At 34.4% G+C, this 22,945-nt stretch overlaps 1 protein-coding gene across 1 annotated transcript; it reads left to right on the forward strand.

Moving 5' to 3' along the window:
* The first annotated feature begins 15,561 nt into the window (after positions 1-15,561).
* On the forward strand, positions 15,562-22,933 carry LOC110790817 (cationic amino acid transporter 2, vacuolar). Its single transcript, XM_021995586.2, has 14 exons — positions 15,562-16,231; positions 17,582-17,783; positions 17,932-18,016; positions 18,337-18,477; positions 18,585-18,703; positions 18,787-18,883; positions 18,982-19,154; positions 19,234-19,300; positions 19,467-19,625; positions 20,301-20,547; positions 20,874-20,982; positions 21,604-21,716; positions 22,300-22,375; positions 22,470-22,933. Exons 1-14 carry the CDS (start codon positions 16,063-16,065, stop codon positions 22,624-22,626), a joined length of 1,914 nt encoding a protein of 637 aa, XP_021851278.1. The 5' UTR covers positions 15,562-16,062; the 3' UTR covers positions 22,627-22,933.
* Positions 22,934-22,945: the final 12 nt, after the last annotated feature.

Consider the following 22,945-nt stretch of genomic DNA (forward strand, 5'->3'; position numbering starts at 1 on the left):
GGCTGCTAGGTTGTATGTGGTTGAATCACTTGTTTGCAAAACACCAGAACCTCTTACAACGCACGGGTTTGAAAACGTAACGTATGTACAAGATGATGAGTTCTTTTAAGAGGTGTAAATCATAAAAGTTTTGAAACTACCCAAGATGTTATTCATTGGTTAAGGGAAATTGTTCTCTTAACTTCAACATTTCAGTTGACATTTTTACTTATATTGATAAGTTCATCAAATTCTATAAACAAATGAGCAAGGTGTGGTTTACTTATTCATTTTTTTGGAGAATGCATTTTGAGATGTATCATAGACATGTTTCGGACTTTCACATGAGATCCATTAAGAATTTGAGGTGTTCTCTCGGTGTTCTGTGCAACACCAACCTTAAGAGTAGGTGTGTGGTAAAGGGGTATAGTAGAAGAGGGAGGAGGAGATAACATCTTATATCTGATAGATTTACATATGTTCATATCATGAAAATCGTCTTTGGAGACCCGTGAGAAAATTCCTATCTATATCTATTACATTATATTAAAATAGACACTAGGAATGACACATGTCATTTCCTGGTGCAAAATTTTCCCGCCAAAAATTCTTTCCTAAAAGTTATATCTACTTTATTTAATATTTTTCCTCTCCTTTTGTATGAAATGTTTTGCATAGAAAAATATAAGATTATAGAATATTACAATATTAGACGATTTTGGTAATATTTTAGTCAAATTGATCGACATATCAATTATAGAAAATATATTTATTCAATTGGTCAAATTAACATATTAAGCATATTAAATATTTTGGTCAAATTATCATATTCAATATCTAAAATATAAATACGTATTAGGAAGAATTTCATATTATATGATTAAATAATTAAGTACGTTCGGGATTTATTAATTACACATTAGCTTTAAGAGATAAATATTTTAGTTAACTATTTTATAAAAAGGTTGGTCAAATTATAAATTTTAAATATATGTGCGTGCACAGGACCTAATCTAGTATTCTACTAAAACACAGGACACTCATTCTAAGGCTGACAAATGTCCTTGTTTGTTAAATTTTTATTTTTATTTTTATTTTAATAATTAACGTATTAAGTGATTGCTAATTAAGAAAAAAATCATATCATATCGAATATCCCATATCTTTTACTCACGTTCGCAATCCGGTTGAAGATTTCTTTGGGATGACAACTATATATGGATATGTATTAACAATCTTTTAATTATGGTAAAATCTTGGTTATCAATCCCAAAAAGAATATTATTAGATAGTGTATGACAAGTACATACTAATATTATTTGGTATAACAAATTTTGAAGACGAGAACTTAACTAAATAGTTGAATTAAAATAGAAAATTACGTCTTTATAGATAGTTGAATCTTAAGATATTAAAATATTAAGATTTTCATATAATAGTCAAATTTGTTAGAATATGAATCCTGTGACAATCAAATATTATAAATAAGTAATACCTTCTTTATTATTTTAATATCATAGAATATTTGCACAAAATTTTTGAGATATCTATATACTACTCCCTCCATTCCTTTTTGTTCTTCCCGTTTCTATTTCGGGCGTTTCTATATGTTCTTCCCATTTCCTTTTTTGGACATACCTTTTTACCATAAAATTCCCCACCATCCCTTATTTAATTCATTCACATTTCCCTATTCACCAACCCAACCCCACTTTTATGATTTTTTATTACTTTATTAAAAATATCTTCTCTCTCCTACATTTCTTTATTACTTTCCTTTACTACTTTATTACTTTCTCTTACATTCAATAATTACTCTTACACCCAATCATTACAAGATTCCATTTTCTTAATTTCCACACCATTTCTCAAACGGGAAAAACATAAAGGAACAGAGGGAGTATATTAAAAGAGAGAAAATTAATTTGGAGCTGACAAGTGTAACTTTTTTATTTGCCTCTCTTATAGTATAATAAATAATTAAAACAAAAACCTTTATTATGGCATGTCAAATATTCTGCTAATATGCATTACTAAACAAAATATGCAAATATGCATTACTAACATTACTTATTGTGCGACAATAATTTGTACAAGAGTAAAGGTATAATTCCGTCAAAAAAAAGAAGGTATAATTAATTGTATAACCACATTAAGTTTACTAACCATCAATATGTGAATAACTGAAGGCATAAATGTTTAATTAGCAAACTACATTTACTTTTATTCTCTACTACTTTTTATAGGATAATACTATAATAGGAATATGATTAGAATTATCCATTGTATAGGAATGTTTATTATGTATAAATTCTTTTTTGAGATTACCAATGACCCATACGCATAGTAATATACGAACTAAATATTTCAATAAGTCATTATTCAACATATATATGTATTACTACTGTACCATAAATTAAAGATACTTAATTGTTCAACTAAATATACTTGGCATATATAGTGGAGAAAATGATCACTCTCATACATCACTTAAGACATACACTAAGGACAATAATATGTCAAGGACACCTTGATTAAGTATGTAATACCATGAGATAGAAAATCAAAATAAAAAATTGACTATGTAGCATTTTCAATACCATTAGGTCGCCGTGTAAAATTTTCCTTGATATTTGTATGTTAGTTTATGGTTTTTTTTGTATGTTAAATTAATATTTTAGTTTATTACTTTGTAGTCATCATGGGAGGCAGAATATAAGCTTATGTAAATAATCTTTGCTCCTAATGTTCCAAACCTTTTAGCCGAGGAAAAGTATACAATATTTCTATTTTCTTAGTGACCAAAAAAATATGTGGTGGAACTATTCACAATGTTTTGTTCCAGCTCAATCGCTTAATGTTAACTTTAACTTTAAGTGTGAAGCACAATTTACTAATTTTAACTTTAACTGCGACATTAAATTTTTTTATAGAAACATATATAACCGATTTGACAACTATAACAATTAGGTTTTAGTCATAATTATTTATTGGTTATTTTAATTTTATTTATTAACGTTTTAAGAAGTATCGGGAACACGTCAATAAAATATGAAAACTATCACCAAATAAATTAACTAATATCTAAAATCTTATGACTTTACGAGTACAGAGCATTCTCAATTCCATGATATTATTATCTTCAATATCTCCATAAAATATTTTATATCACAATTACAATAATAAAATAGGTGAAGCGGGTTTAATGAATATTCGTCTGTCTCCTCCCAGTTTAGAATAATGTATAAGTAGTGATTCGGCGAGTGATGGACATATATAGAGATAAAATTGTATTCTCCATGCCCATGGTGATGTGGTGGGTTTGATTTTGGTTTTGAGTTTTAGCCAACATAATTTCTTTCTTTCATATTTACGGAGTACTCCACAAAGTACAATAAATTATTTATTTATTTATTTATTTATTATTTTTACTACATATATAATAAGTTAGTGGAACAAAGAAAAATGGAGGTGATTATCTCTTCACCTTATTTGAAATGAACTTTTTGAATTTATCTGAACTTATTTAAATTTACTAGACTTGGACCTAATTAAATCTAATAGGCATAATTGAAATTTATGGATTTAATCAAACCTGATTTCAAGAGAATAAACTTAAGATGGAGCGGGTAATAAAATGGGTATGGGTAACACACCAAAAAATGAGATAGTATTTGAACTTAATATCGGATCTGAAATGGGTCGGGTTGAACAAGTATAGTTGCGTAACATCGGGTTCAAATTTATAGCGGTTCAAACTTTTATCGATTTAGGTTCATACAATGTGGATGAATTAGTAGCGGGATGGAATGGGTAGAGGGTTGTACTTAGGGTTAGGTGAATTTGGTTCTAATTATAAAATCATAATTTTTAACAAGTTTATATATTCTAATATTGAGGCCTTAATTAGGGGACAAATGCAATAACTAACTTTTAAAAGTGTTAAGAATTTAAGACCAGTAGCGGGATTAAACGGGTTATGGGTTGCAAACGATTCGAATTAAATGGGTTACGGGTTGTAAACGGTTCGGATTAAGCGGGTTACAGGTTAAAACAAAATGGGTTGTAAACGGGTTTTCCTCGGGTTCAAACAGTTCGGATTTAAATGGACTAGGTCACTAACGGGTTTTGTAACACCCTGATAATTCCTTATATTTATAATTCGTTTTTCCCGACTAATATAAAAGAATTACTAACACCCTGCACTATTAATTAATGCAAAGCAGCTCTCAAACTAGAGCTCTCCAAATACCACTTTGTAGTATTACTTACTACAAAGAAGGACTGAACTAAGCTCTAGTATACCACTTTGTAACACCCTGGTAATTCCTTATATTTATAATTCCTTTTTTCCGGCTAATATAAAATAATTATTAAGATATTACCTCCACCGTGATAACAGCTAAGGCTCAGGGGCGTGGCAATGTAAATGGGGGCCCTGTGCGATTTCATATAATTGGGGCCCTTTTTTATATTGACCGCGATACTTAAATATATTTCATGTTTTAAATTACAATTCCGACATAATATATACGTATTTAACCAACATATTCACTTAAAGGGAAAAGAATTTATCGCATATTTTGATACAAATTCATCAACGAAAACTTTCAACTTCAATTTCTTTCAAAATGTCATTTTCGATTGATATCAAAGCAAACCCATTTAGTCTTTCGTGCTACATATTTCAAAACTTCAAATAAAACAAAAATTCTCAAATTAATTCAAATATTCTCAAACAGAAAATAATTTTAAAAAATAAATTTAAAATTCATATTTTAGATTATACATTGAGTTGGTTGATTTGGAATTTTGAATTTGAGAAATCAAACATTAAAAGTTAAGGATTAATGGAACTCTAATTTGGAAGCAAATATATAATGGCATAATTAATTGAAAATTGATATGAGGCAAAATATATGTTGGTAGAGGACAGATAGACGCAATAATCTAGGTGTGAATGTTGATTTTTTTTTTTTTTTTTAACAATAATCTTTATGGGGTACAGCTGTTACAGCTCATTTAATTAAAAAAAAAAAAAACTCTCCCCCCAGCTTCTCCAAGGGTTTGATCCCGTGCCCCGCGTGTCTAACACATCAACACTTTACCATCAAACTGTCGGACATTCTATGTGTTTATAGTTAACTCAAATTGCATTTAGGTAAATTTGGGGCCCCTCTTTTTGGGGGCCCTGTGCCGTCGCCCCGGTCGCGCCGCCTCAGCGCCGGCCCTGCTAAGGCTATATACCAGAATTACGCAGCGGAAATAACTAACTTTCAAATCATAATAAATAAATAGTTAATGGTATGACTACAAAGTCGGAACCGTTACGGCCCAAAACAAAAACTTTTAAAAATCCATTAACTCATAATTAAATAATTGGTTAGTCACGACTATAAAATAAAATAGAATTTATAAAATACGGAAGTAGAAAACATCAACTCTCATCACAATCCCATGATAACTTCTTCTGCAAGTTATCTCTAACGACCTGTTTATTCGAAGTCTACTCCCCAACAATGCAAATGCAATGGTGGATCATCATAGGGTCATTAAGGCGAAGGCCATGACCGAAATACATGAAGCACAAAGTCAGCGAAAGCTGAGTACGAACAAGCTAGAATAACATTATATCCTAACATGCTTCACTCGAATTAATAAAATCTACATGCAAAGTCATTTAGTAAATAAGTAATCATGGAGACAAGACTCGATACTTGACACGACTCTTGATACAGATTTTTAAGAATTAGCTTCGAACGGGAAAAAGAAAAATATCCACAAAGGGAAATATAAGGGTGTTGGGAGCCAACCAAACACCAAATAAATAAAAGTCGGACTTTCTACCGACAGTCGGGTCATACCGATGGAATTCCTTGTAATCCCCCGTAATTTTATAAATTTTATTAATATATTTTAACGTATATTTAATTATATTTAAATAGAATTTACGAATTTTAGAAATAAATATATAATTAACGTATATTTATTTTATTATATTCAAAATATTTTAACGATTTATGAATTCAAAAATAATTTTAGAATTTATGTTGAAAAGAATTTGAATTACGAAAACATGTTTGAATTTTGAAAGCAATCTTAATCGGTTTTAGATTCAAGTATTAAAACTAAATCCTAATCTTAGCCCAAGTAGTAAAGCCCAAAGTTAAATAAACCACCAAGTAAACCCATAACCCTCTTCTTGTTTTTACTTCACGTAAAACTCAAATCCCAAACCCTCCTTATTCTTTCTCCTTCACGTGAACCAGCAAAACCCAAAACCTTGCTCTCAGCCGCTAGTCGGACCACCGTCGGACCACCGTCGTCCCTCGCCGCTGTCCTCTGTCGCGGGTAATCTCTCTCCTTCTCTTCCCTCTCATTCTTTCTCTCTTTCTTTTTGTTTTTCGCTCTCCTCACTCGTGAGTTGTTTGTTCAAACCAGCTCCACCGGCGTTGCTACTCCTACCACCACCATCCCTGTTGTGTCACGCCGCCCACCTGCTGCACCGCCACTACACCGGCCGTCGGCTCCTCCTCCTCCTCCTCCTTCTTCTTCTTCTTTTCTATTTGCTTGCTCCTCTCGCACGCTCCTCCACTAGCGCGCGTCGCCCAGGCTTCTCTCGACCACTGCACAACCGTCGCGACCACCTGCGACCACCAGCCGCGTCACCCAGCCCAGCCACCGCCAGGCTTACTGCCGTGTGTTGTCTGCCGCTGGCCAGCACTCCCCTTCCTCTCTCTTTGGGTAATTTCTAAACCCATGTAACTAATATATGTTTAATTATGTTTAATTAATTAATTTTATGTTTTCTTGAATTAAATAATTAAATTATTAGATTTTCAGATTTATATGATTGAATTAAAATAAGGATTTTAATTATTAAAACATGAATTTTTAAGGTTTTAATAGTTTTAAAATCATGATAGAATGGTTATGAATTATTAAAATTATTATTTTTATGTTCTAAGCATGATAATTTGGTTTTGGGAAAGCTTTAAACGATTTCATATTGCTGAAAAAATTTAAAGTATGATGTTTGCGAAGAGTTTTCAACGAAATTCAATCATTGATTCAATAATTATTATGCTGGGAAATCAAATACTCGAGTTTTGATATTGGGGAAGGTTCTAAATATGTTTAGGATGTATTTAGAATGCTTTGTTATTACTGTGAATGATTAGAAGTTGATTGGGAATCCTTACTGGATGTTTTTAGGTGGAAAATTCTTTATAGGCGACCCTTGAGATTGTTATAGTAGCCTATCATTTTGTTTACACAAGGTACGTACATACCTGTGTGCTTGGAATGTGTGTTATTTGTTGGTTATGTCGAAATTGTTGATGAACTTGGTTATGTTGATATTGTTGATGAACTTGGTCAGGTTGAAATTGCATGTTTAATACTGTTGGATGGACATATTGAACCTATATTGCATTATGAGAATTATAACATGTTAGTATGGATGATTGATGCAAACATGTTTGATTGGGAACACTAGATTATTTTATATATATATATTGATTCAGATCGATTGATCGTTGTTCCCTTTTAGCTTTTCACTACTTTATGAGGGCCGAGGACCTTGTTTAGTAAGTTGAAACCTTATACCCATACAGAGGGGTTGATCAGTATTAAAGGAAAGGTTGGATTTAATTGGAATGAGTCTTGTTTGATACCTTTGTGATCACTTACTTAATTCCAAGATAAAAACAGTTATGAATAAATGTGGATTGTATGCCTTATGTGATTGTTGAGTCATAACAGAGTTTCAATTTGTAAATCATGTAAAGTGAAACTGAGTAGCAATAGCTTTAGACCGTGCACGTCTAAAGTGACGGACAAACAGGAGTTGGGGTACATGGTGGTAGCCCATGGCCTTTATCTCGGACCGGATTGATCACCGTGTCCTATTTTTATTCAAACGTTTATCGCAGGTCACTGAGGTTACGGAGTCGCGCCCGTACCTCGTTTTCCTTAGTGAAGCCTCTAGCTAGAAAACTCGGTCCATTGCCTATTTCAATTAAAATAATATTATTGTTATAAAAGTCTAGTCCAATCTAGCCTAGTCTAGTTAAGTATGGTCGTCAAATTATCATGCTTTGTCTGCCCTTATTTATGTTCATTAGTATCATGTTAGGGTTGTTCGTTTAATAGTATCATGTTAGGATTATTATTGTTTTAGTATGTAGTACTCAGCTTTGCTGATTACGTGCTTTTGCTTGTGCATGTTGATCATGGCTATGCCTTATTGATCCTGTGATGACCCAATCTTTGGTGAGCAGTCTCTAGGGATCAATAAGAATTGTCCATTGCAGGTTTGAAGATGATGCATCACTGGGGTTCGGGATTTGGAGAGATTTGTGTAGTCATTATTTTATTTCATTTGAATTTGGTTTTGTTGAACTTGTTTAAATGGACTTGAATTTGATTTGAACTAATTATGTCGACTTCGGTTTGTTGGTTTTGTTCGTTGACTTATTTAAATTATTAAAGTTAGTTTTATGTTTTCCGCTGCAAAATTCTAAATAACCCGTTACGTTTTCACACGGGCGATAATGCCTTGATAATTCTCTACGATTTATATTAAAAAGTTATTTTAGAAAAGAGAGAATTGTCGGGGTGTTACATTCCTGCGCATAAAAGCGATAAAACAAAAGAATAAAACAAAGTCTTGTATCATTCAAGGAGTACAAGTTTTCCGGCAAGACTCCCCCCATTGTTCATACTCAAAGTATATACGTTCCAAATGTTTTGAAGCTCATTCGGGTTACACTTTACGTTAATTAATATGTTATGTTTAAGACGACTCAAGACTCACACAAAGCATAACATCCAAACAATTAAACAATGACACTTCATTTTTAATACTTTAGGACTTGTGATCAAACATAGGACTCAAGTGATATTACTCCCATTGTTCCTTCTCAAACACCGTTGAGATAACCCGACATTGCAAATAAACAAGCGGGGTGTGCCCATAGCACGAATAGTCCTTAGTTCAATTCACATAAACTTCCCAAACGCATTCTACCCGGCGGTAGAATAAATAATGCACTGCGGCATATCCACTTGGCTCAAAGTATGCTAGACATCCCGCACAATAGCATAACCATAAAAACTTGCATGTGAAACACTCATACATGCATATAAACTTGAACAACATGCTTGACATAATTCAACGATTATAAAAGATCACAACATGATTGTCCACATAGAATTCATAGATTCAATAATAATTCACAACATGCTTGTTCACACATCAAACATGAATTCTCAACACTTTAAGTTCACCTGATTCACAATTAATAAACATCACATAATCCTCATGGAATAGGTGGTCGCCCTAGTCATGTACGTACCTTGAATACCTAAGTACGAGGGCCACTTTGCGAATCACGACTCAAAGCTAGAAATCACATCCTATACTTAAAATAAAGAAACTTAATTATTATCCATGTTTACTAAATTTTCAGCAACTATTTTAGATTCTAAAATCTTTGTTTTGATTCGAAATTCGTCGTTCTTTAATAAATTAATAGTCTCAATTGGTCAATTAAAGTCCTAGTACAAAAACATTGACTTTTGGCCTTTAAAATCAATAAAAATCAACACTTTACAACCTTATTTTAAATCTGAAAATTAAGTTTGATTCCCATAATTTAAATCACCATTAAATTATGTAAATCAATGCTTAATAAGTTGGAATTAAAACCCTAACAACACACAATCATAAAAATCATGTTTTGGTCATAAAAATTGACGCTTTAATTAATCATTAAATCTGAAAATAATAATTCATATAATTAAAATCATCCTCATGAATTCAAATACGAAAAACATCACAACACGGTGTTCATAACTCAGCAGTTTAAATAATCAAAATCAATAATAATAATAATAATATAATTTTGAAATACGAAATTGAAATAGAATAGGTAAGGAAGAAGAGAAATATACCAAACCGGCCTATAGCACGGTACAATGATGAATTTGATGTGATTTGGCGCAAAAAGTGCTAAAATATACGGAGTATACGGAACACAACAACGCACAACACACACGATGGTGTGTTGCTTGTGGACAGCGAGCACGAGCAGCAGAAAGGCGCAAGACGCGGGCAAGGCTCGCGAGGAGCAGCAAGGGGCGAAGCCTCGGCTAGTGCTGGGCGCTGCACTCGTCGACAACACACACAACGAACACAGCACACAGCACGACGCTGTGCGTGTGCGAGGTGAGCGAGCGCGAGAGCGAGAGGGAAGAGATATGTGAGGTGGGCGTTGCGCATGAGGCGCGAGAGGAAGGGCGAGGGGCAGGCGTGCACGAGGGCAAGGCACGGAGTGTGCGGGGATGTGCGAGGCAAGGCAACAAGCAAGGCTCGGTTGCTTGCGGGCTAAGGCACAAGGACGAAAAAGAGGGGAAAGAGAGGAGAGAGAGATTTATGAATTTTGTGAGAGGATCAATTGAAAGGGAGGGTTATATTTATAGTTTTCCAATCCCTAGTAGGCTTAGGTTTTAGGAAATTGAGTTGGGCTTGCAATTGGGTTTAATTAGAATTAACTGCTTGCAAGCCTAGTTGGGTTTACCAACGGAATTGGGTTGGGCTCGGAATATAATTAAAATAGTTTTGAAATGCGACCCAACAATTCCCGAATAAATAAATTCATTTAATTTATTTATTAAAATCCGGTTTTCGTAAATAATTAATAATTAAATTATTTAAAATAAAGTACATTTAAATCACATTAAATGTAATTAAACTCGTAAAATCCTTTATAAAAACATTAAAATATATTTATAAATTCCAAAAAATACGAGGTATTACAGGTTTCGGATCCATTCGGTTCGGATTGAAACATATCGGGTTGCTACGGATTGGTTTGTTATCGGGTTTCAGATCTTAACCGGGCAAATATTTTCCTGTTGGTTTCGGTTGAATATAATTAGATCAAGTTTTGGGTTCCATCTCGCGGGTTGTTAACGGTTCTTGGTTCTAAACGATTGGACTAACCCAATAGGTTCAACGATTCAGGTTGAGAATTGACATCTTTCATGGTATAGGATGATAACTGGTTTTTATACCTAACATGATCGAAATTATGGTGATGCGTGAAAATGAATTAAAAAATGTACGTAGTTTTCTATGTTTCTTGTGTAAATTAATCTAACTTTGCGCTTAAAGTTAAAATATGTAAACCGTGCATCGCACTGGTCCTATACTAGTTAGGTACTTGAATATTGAGGACTTAATATTCAACCGAACTGCTAATTTGAGGAGAGGGTTCAGAGATAACTTCTAAGCTTTCTTTAACTTTTCTCTAACTCATGTATTGAACTAGAATTATTTTTCTTTCGCCTTCTATTATTGTTTGTTAAGGGATAAATCAGAAATTAATCACCATTATGTCATAGTTACAATACTTCATCTTGCGGTGACGATGAGGATTAGTAGGCTAAGTGTAACGCCCCGACCTCTAATCCAATAATTAAAACATAATTAGCAGCGGAATTAACCTAATTGGTCGGGATATTACCAGCCGTAACTTCCTTTTCGGAAATTACAAGGCAAACATCAATCATAAGCCTTTAAATACTCCAATATATATATAATAATCCTTTATATTAGCAAAATGAAAGTACATAACTTACTAAAAGTCTTTAATTAAAATTTTTAAACTATTAGAACCGTAAACATAAACTAGGTGGATAATATTAAAGTGAAACTCCTCGCCACTACTCGTGTCCATCATCCCCCGCAGTACCTAAAACGGAAAACAAAACGGTGAGCCGAAGACTCAGTAACGAACTATTCTAGCAGCGTAAATTCATTTCAATTCATTTTATTTAATAACACAGGGAGAATAGAATAAGTAAAACATTTAATAAAACATCATATTCAATTCATTCATAAACTTTGCAATTTAACATGCTAGTTGTCGGCAAGTACGAACCGTGAAGGAATTCTCCACTGGGCCTGCGCCCATAAGAGCCTGGGCTCATCATCGTAACATGGGCAAGGGCCCTAAGCCTGGGCTCGTAAACATGGGAGTCTGGGCTCGTAATCCATGGGTGGACAAGTGTCCGTGGTGCATGCATGACCGATAGATAGGAAGATGGTAGTTTATATACCGCCAGACAAACCAGGTCTTTCACTTTCATTTATCATGTTGTATGTAATTTTTACCAAGCCTTGGCTTGTATTTCAGTTGAAATAACATAACTCATTTAACTCATAAAACATCATTTTGATCCTGGGATCAATAAAATATCAATTCTTTCATAGCATTGCATAAACATCATTATATGATAAAACTCAATCAAATCATATTATAGGAAACAATTCAAACAAATCATATTTCATCCCACAATCCATAAAACACATCAAAACATTTAATTCATAAATTCAATCATAACGTCATAATTTCATAATACATTTATAAGGGGATTGCGGGTACTAGCAATAGTCGTTACCTCACTTCCACGACTTTGCTAAGGATTTTCGTTGGTTCGTTCGTCCTGAGCTCCGAGTCCAATTTCTTTAAAAAATATTAAATAATTGAATTAGTACCAAAATGATAAATAATTTACTTAATAATTTCGAAACTTTATAATTAACCAATTTTCTAACAATAATGTTAAAAAATATATAATTTCATAGTTTTAATGAAAATATAATTAAACGCCAATTTAATTGAAGAATATAATTAATTGAAATTTCAATCGAAATATATATATTTTCCTTAATTAATTTACACGAAAATCTTATTTAAATTTTGTCCTTGATAAATCCATTTAGTAACTTATTTTAGTTAAATCGATAATATAATTTAAAATCAATATTTTATAAAATCATAAATTTTATAAGTAATGAATTTTATAAATAACGAGTTTTAATATAAATAACGAATTTTTAATAAAATTATACTTTCGAAATTTAACGAAAATGTTATTATTAATCGAATTTTCAATCGAAATACATATATATTTTATAATTGATTTTCATGTAAATAATATTAAAATTTTCGTTTTTGTTAATTCAGGCTAAGTAATTTATTTTAGTAAAATCGATATTTGATAATTAAACTTGAAAATAATAACAATTTATTAGTAAATAATTATATCATAAAAATTATTAAAACATAAATATTGCTAAATTTAAAATCTGAAAATTCAGATTGGTCTTACCAAAGGCCCAAATGGTTAGTTGGCCCAATTTAATATGGGTTTGAGGGAGAATGAAAACAAAGACTTAAAATCAAATTTTTGGTTTTGGGTTTTGGTTGAGGCACGAGCCGCACGACAGGGGAAGGGGAAACGAAGGAAGCAGGGGAGGAGGGAGTAGGGTACAGGGAAGGAGAGGAAGGGAGGTGGCTGTCTAGGTGGCGCAGTCTAATGCGCCGGTGATGGTGGGCGGTGGTTCGCGGCGGTGGTACAGGCGAGAGAAGGAGGAGGGAGAGCGAAGGAGGCGAGAAAACAGGGGAGTTTGGGGAGTGGGTTTTCGATGAGTTCTATGGAGGAGAAAGGGTCGTTGGTGGCTGGCTGGGCGGCGCGTAAGGGTTGCGCCAGTGGGGGTTATGCTGGACGGTGGTGGGGCGTTGCGTCGGTGGTGTTGAGTGGTGTTGATGGCACGGTGGGTGAAGAAGGAGAGGAGGGCAGGGGAGGCGTGGATGGTGCGTGTGGTGGTGGTTGGTGGGCGAGGCAGCAGGGGATTAGGTGGTGGTTGCAGACGGTGGTCGTTGGTTGAATCCGGGTGGTTGAGTGGTGGATGCGGTGGTGGCAGATGGTGGTTGATGGTGGTTGATTGGATTGAATCACAGAAAATCAAAGAGTGAGATTGAAATTGTATTTGGTTTGTTGTTGAAATTCCATCTTAATTTCTGAATTTGTAAGTAGGTAGAGTGAAGAACAAGGAAATATACTTGGGGTCCAAGGATTGAATTTGGACTGAATTGAGGGAAAGGAGAGGAAGTCAAAACTTCATGGTTCATGCGTGGAGAGCAAGGGAAATAAAGCAGAAATTCCCCCCCCCCCCCCCCTTTTTTTTAATTTTATATTTAATAAATTCACAATTTTGGCAAAATTCAGAAATTGTTTGTAATTTTCAGAATTTGCTAAAAATAGAAATGTTTATTTAAAATAATTTCTTAAAAATTATCGTTAACGAAAAATAACTAATTTCAGTTTATAAATTTATCGTTTAAAATAAATCGTAAAAACGATTAAAATAACGAAATTCGATTATTCGTAATTTAATTAAAACGAAATCAAGTTAATAAATATATTTAATTTTAATAAATCGAATTTAAAATTTCGGGGTATTACACTAAGGTAACCTGAACTACAATTATTCCAAGAAATGTCGTTACAAAGGGTACTTCCTTACCCTGCAAATAAAGTTATTGCAAAACATCAAACAGTTTTCCGTATTCATCTAGGGAGGCATGGCTCTCCTAGCTGCAACATCTACTTCCTTACTGAATTCTTTTACAAGATAACCTATACATACATGTACTTTTATTTCTACATAAGAGGACATTATTTTATGTGTATTGCAGATTCGTGATATTAGTGCTCCAGTGACGATGTTCAAAGGATGGACAACTATGGAATTGATCTCTACTCTAGAGTCATTGGCAAGGCCAAAGTCCGAGCGTCAGAAACCAAAGCGATGCTCTTAGCTGAACTGACCAAGGGACACAAATTGGCACGAGAAGCCAAGAATGTTGAGTTTCATTTGTCATCATGGCTTGCTTGCTTACCCAATCAGTTGGGAGTATTATAAATTGCTGAAGGGAACGAATATATTTATATAAAAACTCCGTAGGATTTTCTCCAGTTGCTATTTTACATATATTCTTGAAATGATTGACTGAATTATATTTTGTGTATCAATATATGTGAATGAATGTCTTCACAAAGTAAATGTTTGCGCCAAATCGCTAACTTTATCTCCTATTGTTAATTTGGAACCAATTTGACGAATTTTTACAAAGTGAAAGGTTGTACTATGAGAATGATTTTTTTTTATAATCTTAGTACAAGAATAAACATGCTTCTTCAAGAAATGATCAACTTATTGCATCAATACGCAACAATCTCATAACATGTTTTCAATAACTATCTTTCAAAAATATTTTTTCTAAATAATTACTCTAACTAGCTTTGCTATCTCGGGGACGGTGCAGACGAGGAAATACAAGCGCATATCAGATATTTATGGGCAAATACATATCAGAACAAAAGACAAAATAGGAAAAAGGACAAAAAAGAAACTAAATGGTAATTTTTTAAACAAAATGGTACTATTTTTTTACAGAATGGTACTTTTTTTTACAGAATGGTACTTTTTTTTTACAGAATGGTACTTTTTTTTTACAGAATGGTACTTCCTTTTTTGTCTTTTAGCTATTTGTCTTTTAGTTGATATGTGTGTTGCCATACATATCTGATATGCGAAAAAACAACCTCCGGTGCAGACCGTCCTTTAACTGATTTACCCAAAAACCCGAATGTACACGAAAACCCGAGTGTACCATACGCGCGATGCATCAATGCATTGGTGGATCAGTGAGATTCACGCCTCACCGCCCATACTGATTCTGAATCAGGATTTCCGATTGCGTAACCCTACACCATCCCCGCTCTTGCACCACCCATATCAACCAATATTGATGGATTCATCATTTTATTAAATTTATTTATGATGGTATCTTTGTCATTATAAAAAATTCAACCCACTTTTACTGGCACAAACCGCAGCCATTTCAATTTTCAATCACTAAAATAAGGATTTCCAAAAGGTTACTGACACTGTATATAGAATAATAATTCGTGGGGAAGCACCAAGTTCTTCTGCAGAGGAGGAGAACTTTTCTCACTATCCCCTTATCCATTCTCTATCCTCTTTAAAATACCCAATAATTATACCTAAATGCTGCACGCAATCAAGAGTTTAAGGAGTACAAGCTTCGAATTGCTGTTTTAATTATTGGGTATTCTTTGAAATTAACGGTGGGTTTCTGGATTTTTTTTTATATAAAAAACCCCATTTTGGAGAAATCAGAAAATAAGAAAGAGAGAATCAGGATGGGATTTGGTGAAGAGAACATGGTTGTTGGTGGTGGTAGTAATAGTAATGGTGGATTGAGAAGTTTTGTAAGAAGAAAACGGGTGGATTCACAGCATTCCAACAATCTTTCAAGTGGTCATCATCAATTAGCTAAAGCATTGACTGTTCCTCATCTTGTTGCTATTGGTAAGATTTTTAACATCTTTTTTAATTCATTTTTGGGATTTCATCCAGTCTCTGTTTAACTCACTTGAATTCATATATAAAGAATGAAGGATGAAGAAAGGTTAGTACTAGGTAGTAGTAAATTTGTATTCTTTAGTGTAGAGAAAGCCTCAAAAGGAAGTGATGTAGACGGGATTCAATCATGGGGTACCACCTCCGAGGCTTTAACTAACTAAACTAGTCTCTGTCTACAACATGTTTTAGTAATTGACTGGATTTAGTAGCAGTAAACATGTAAATGAATTGTTGGAAGGATGAAAGTGAGAAGGGTTTCGAGCTGATTTTAGGAGAAGGGATTGTTCAATTTACTGAAGTTGGATTTTTGCTACTTGGAGTGGTGTTGGTATATGTTTGAGGTCCTGTTGGGAACTTAGCATTTAGCTAAACATTTTATATTATTCTGGCGTAATTGATTAATTAAAAGTAGGTGGCAGATTGGCAAGTTTAGTTTTGTATGATTGTTTCGTGAATTAGCAGTTCTTGATTAGCATATTGCTTTTTGATTGTGTGAAATGATTCATACGGATATGTGAATTGGGCTGTGATATTTATGATTTTTTTTCCTGTGTGAGAATGAGTTATATACTATGGTTTGGTTACCAATGTTAAAATATAATTTTGAAGTTCTTAAACATAAATGGATGAAGCACATATTGTGTTGGAATGTTGATAAAGAAAGAGATTTTTAAGGATCCGCAACTAGTAAGCTCCCTAATTCCAAATCATGAGGGTCCCTCTTAGAATGAATAGAAAATTGCTCACCCATAACAAAGATATAGGGGTATAATGTGCAGTTGACAGTTTATGAAGAGAATTGGAAAAGGATACTAAAAGGCTGATCTACTGTCAACGAATGTCTTCAGCTGTTCATCTTATCCACATTGCATTTTTGACCAGGGGAAAGGAAAGCCCCTTCAAATGAACCATTTGACACAAGTTATTTTATTTGCTTGGTAAATTGGATTGTGCCTTTTCTATGGATAGAATATATGAAGTTAGAAGTGAAAGGGGGCATCAGATTTTGTGACAAGATAATTTTTCTGAATTATGTGGGTGCTTTGGCTAGAGAGGAATGGTAAGTTTTATTGTCATCTTTTTTGGGGTTACTTTATGGAAGCCAGGTCCCACGGTCACAGGGCATCTCCTAATATTCGCCTTTCTGATGTAATGATTCATTTGCGAGATCAGAGTTTGTTTTCTTTCGTGGCTTTTGCCTTGATATCTGGCGGACTTCTGGTTCCCTGGTACTATACATCTGTGTTTAGTTGCCTTGATGGTGCTAACATTGAATCTATTGGTCTCGTATGCTAGGTGTTGGTTCAACTATCGGGGCTGGCGTTTATATACTTATTGGCACAGTAGCAAGAGAACACTCTGGACCAGCACTTGCTATATCTTTTCTTATAGCTGGTATTGCAGCTGCTCTTTCGGCCTTTTGTTATGCAGAGCTTGCTAGCCGATGTCCTTCTGCAGGAAGTGCTTACCATTACTCGTACATATGTGTTGGAGAAAGGTGATAAATTAGTTTCTATTGTTCTACAGTCTTTATAGTTTTCCATATCTAATCCTGGAAGCTAGAAAGATGCTTCAAGGTCTGTTTAAACAGGGTTTAGCAAAAACAAGCTTTATGTTCTGAAGTTGGCTGTTGTTGTAATTCACAGTGTTGCTTGGTTAATTGGTTGGGCTTTGATTCTGGAATATACTGTTGGTGGTTCTGCAGTTGCTCGTGGCATCTCCCCAAATCTGGTGTGTTTCATTTCCTTTCTTCTATGGATGTCCTAGTTAGCTACAGTTCTGCAGTGGGAAGCTGTAGAATACCGTAATTAAATGTACCAATCCAAGAGTTGTAGTATGGATCATCTTCATTGTTGCAAATTGTTAGGCACTTGGATTTTTGAGATGTCCTTCCTATTCTGTTGATCTATTGGTGAAAAAAATAGAAACATACATCGTATTAGGTTACCAACAGCAACCTCTTTTGGAGTTCTGTTACATTGTTTAATTACGTTAACTCAGTGGTGGAAGTTTGTGGAGCTAACCCCTTATTTTGCATATAATTATGGCAGGCATTGTTATTTGGTGGGGAGAACAGCCTGCCTTCCTTCATGGCCCGCCAATATATTCCTGTTCTTGACATCACAGTGGACCCTTGTGCCGCAGTACTTGTATTTATTGTCACTGGGCTTCTATGTGTCGGAATCAAGGAGGTATAACTTTCTCTGCTTCCGTTCTGTTTGTTTTCTAGTCTCTAATTTTAAACTTAATCTCTGTATGGTTGTAAAAGCTGATAAATTGACATAATTAAACCTTGCAGAGTACTTTTGCACAAGGCATTGTCACATCAGGAAATGTATGTGCCATGATTTTTATTATAATTGCTGGTGCTTATCTTGGGTTCCAAAATGGATGGCCTGGATATGAGCTATCTGCAGGGTAACCTTCTTAGCAAAATTTGGATCTAGCTCTGAGCTTAGTCACCTTAGGTCAATTATAACTTTTTTCCCCCCTTGTTTTAGATACTTCCCATTTGGGGTGGATGGAATGCTTGCTGGCTCTGCAACAGTCTTCTTTGCATACATTGGCTTTGATTCAGTGGCAAGCACTGCTGAGGAGGTAGCAAACCACCTGCTAGTTTTGTGTTCAAAGAAAGGTTCTGTAATTGCTTACTTGCTTGAAGAACATGGAAGCTTAATGATTTTTCCTTTTGGCAGGTGAAACATCCACAAAGGGATTTGCCGCTAGGAATAGCTGCTGCACTGTCTATATGTTGTGCATTATACATGCTGGTTTCTATTGTTGTTATTGGTCTGGTACCCTATTTTGCTATGGATCCCGATACGCCTATATCTTCTGCTTTTACAAGTCATGGATTGCACTGGGCAGCGTAAGTTGTATTAGATGCGCGTTCGTATTTTACACATATATATCAAACGCGTTTTAAGAGACATTTCTTCCATTTGCAGATACATCATCACTGTTGGAGCAGTTACTGCTCTCTGTTCAACATTGATGGGTTCACTTCTTCCCCAGGTAAGCCACTGCTTTTAGGTGTTTTCTTTACTTTGGAGTCTGAAGGATAGCAGAAATTTCCAGATATTGCAATATGTTATGAGATCTTTGTTTTGACAAAATATTGTTTATCATTGAAAAATAATTTACAGATATGATCCTAATAGAAGAATCTGTATTGTTTCAGCCGCGAATTCTCATGGCAATGTCTAGGGATGGTTTGCTGCCATCTTTTTTCTCAGATGTCAACAAAAAAACCCAGGTTCCTGTTAATAGCACTGTTATTACTGGAATTGTTGCTGCGCTGCTTTCGTTCTCTATGGATGTTTCACAATTGGCAGGGATGGTAAGTTTTTTTTATATGTAAATAAATACTACTACTTTGTGATTATTTTTGGTGAGCATGTCTTCTGAAATTTTTAAGTGCTTCTGTAGCATGAACTATTAAACCATAGCTTTAATGAGCATGTTATTGTCCAATGATGTGACATGCTGGAGACTGGAGTTGGGTTACCTTGGGTGGCTTTAGCTAGTTTATATTATCATAGACCAAGGTGAAGTCTCTTGTATAATGTTGATAAATTGATAACCCTTTCAATAAGTGTTTACCAAACAAAGTAGGACTCTTGGTAATTAGTTCAAATACACTTCCATTACAATTTTGTGTTGTCATCTATGGGGGAGCATCTTGATTGAAAGAGCTCTCTGCTTTTTTTTTTTGTCTGTAAACTCACTGGATTCATATAGATATTTATATATTTCCTTTTAAAATTGGTATGCCAGGGAGGTGGGGTGGGTGATGTACCAGTTCCCTCCTTTTCTCTGAATTCTGTTTGTTCACTGACAAATATGTAGTCGGTTTAGCTGTATCAGCTGAGACTCAAATAGTACAACTCTAACTTGCCAGATATAATCTCAATTATCAGCTGTACTCCTTGGAGTCATAGTTTAAGATATTTGATGGGTATTGTCGTACCCCAGAGTTGCAGGCAAACTAAATAGTTACCTCTTTGTGGTGCAGGTCAGTGTTGGTACACTACTGGCGTTCACTATGGTGGCTATCTCACTTCTAATAATAAGATACGTGCCACCAGATGTGGTGCCACTTCCATCATCACTTCAGGATTCTATAGATACTGTTACATTGCGATACAGTGGCTTTACAAAGGATTTTGGTTCTTCTACGGATATTGACAAACCTCTACTTGATAATGTAACCGTGGAAGTCAGTTTTCCTGTGCTTTTGAAGCAAGTAGCTGATGGCAGTTGTAAGTTCTTTTGCCATAGCACTTTCATCTATCTGGTATTTTAAGACTTTAGTGCATAAACTTGGCAATTTGAAGCTTTTCCCAGGCTTATATGAGCTTGGTGGGGTTTGTTGTCTGGATATTCAAGATTGGTTATGGTAGTTTCTGCAATAGATCACCTGAGTCTCGGTATTTCTGGTAAAAAAAAAAGGAAATCATTGAGTGAGAAGGAGAAAATCAAAGTCCTTTTTTAAGTTGTGATTTCATTGTAGTTGCATCCAATATAGTTGGTCTCATACTTCGACAGCATTCAAGCTAAAACCTGTAGTAATTTGATAATTTGACAGATACACTAAGTGATGACAATAGAAGAAAAGTTGCTGGTTGGACTATCATGCTTACTTGTGTAGGAGTGCTGCTCCTCACATCTGCCGCATCTTACGTTGGTCTTCCCAGGTATGTGATTAGATGTCAGCTTCCTTGGTTAAAGAGAACTATTTTAATATATTACCGGAATCTTCTGAAAATACTTTACAATACACATGAGATTCTTATGTATTTTTGTTTAACCCTGTGCTATCTAAGATAACTGTATTATTTTATTTACAATACTTTTGTCATCCTTCACACTAATAAATGTCAGGTCCATTAAAATACTGATGAATGGTGATGATGTAATGCCGTTGTTTAAACTTTTTTCAATATCAAGTTACTTATTAAGAATCATAATTAATTTAATACTAAGTATAATTTTGATAAGTGGATAATTTAAGGACATTGTGGTCAATGTACATCCTGAACAACTAGGAATTGTAACTTCTGTCACTAAGAAAGGTCATGAACATACCATTTATAAAATTGAGGTTTTTTTTAATGTAGTTAAAAGTTATAAGGAATTGCAAAATTTCTCAGACGTATTATGGAAAATTTCCTAAGACAAGAGCAACTGCAAAATATACGGAGTATCTCTTAGTTGAAAAACGTTTATAAGTGAGAAAATTTGATTATTTCAATTGGAAAAGTTTGATATTTAGTCATCAGTTATACTGTTCTAATTTGGTTTTTTTTTTTTATCAGTATGATTCGATACACATTGTGTGGAGTGGGTGGGGGTCTTCTTCTATCTGGTCTAACAGTGCTAACTTGCATTGACCAAGATGATGCAAGACACAACTTTGGCCACACTGGAGGTATGTTCTGCTTGAGTGCAAATAGATAATTCACTGCGAACAAATATTTAGCTCTAGGACTCTGAAAGAGATATATCTGTGTAGATAAGTATGAAAAGTAAAAGGCAAAGTGGCTATAACCGGAGTGTACATTAAATTCATATGGAGGAAAAGAAATTTATGCTTCAAGTGCAAGTAAGAAAACTAAACAGGGTGGGTGATACCGAGATCATTCAGATTTTAAAGCTTTTTTTGTAGATACCCAGAAACTTAAATGAAAACTGTTGTTTTGGATCTTTAGATTTTCTACCCGGATAAAATATTTCAGTATATGTCAAATATTTTAGTACTCTCCTCTCTCATTTTCCTTCTCCCTTGCTCAATTTGGTCTGTGAATATATATACTACCTATGGATCTTGTTGGAAACTTAGAACCATCTAAAAATCATGGTGAATCTAGGCAAGCCTGTAACAATCTATAACTGGACATAGATGGTACAAGTTGAGCTAGGTCCCATGCCGTCAATTATCAATGATCTTCCTGAAATGTTCGAGATGGCCATTAAACTTTTGAATGACTAGATGTATGATTATGTTCTTACAGGTTTTGTCTGCCCATTGGTTCCTCTACTGCCAATTGTGTGCATTCTGATCAACGTCTACTTGCTGATAAACTTGGGGTTTGTACTACTTTTCTCACTCTATTGCTTAATTTAATCCCCGTTCTCACTCTATTGCTGCTTATAATTATTATTTTCTATTGACTGGGTTCAGAGCCGATACTTGGATGCGAGTCTCGGTGTGGCTAGCAATAGGAGTGGTTGTTTACTTAGTGTATGGAAGGAGAAACAGCTCCTTGAGGGATGTAGTTTATGTGCCAACAGCTCATGTCGATGAGATTTACAGCAGCTCACAGGATATTCTAGCATAGCCTCCTTACAACTAGCAGCTTAGCATTAGCATTAGCATTAGCATGCTTTTCGTGTTGCCATTCACTTGCAATAGTTATTACATAGATCGATCGAGCAGTTCATTTTAGTTCCAATATGCTGCTGGTTGGGTTGTATATTGTGTATTTTGTATACATACATGTATCAAATTGTTATAAGGGTCTACCTTTTACTACCACAAAATGTAAATAATGTTTTATCATGTAATTTTATGTCAAGTGGTCCTTGACATACACCAACAATAAACTCTCATCCTACCTTCTATTTTTTTAAGCTATCGTTTCTCTATTGATGCCTAAC

The sequence above is a fragment of the Spinacia oleracea genome, chromosome 6, assembly GCF_020520425.1.
Source record: "Spinacia oleracea cultivar Varoflay chromosome 6, BTI_SOV_V1, whole genome shotgun sequence".
In the NCBI taxonomy this organism is placed as follows: Eukaryota; Viridiplantae; Streptophyta; class Magnoliopsida; order Caryophyllales; family Amaranthaceae; genus Spinacia; species Spinacia oleracea.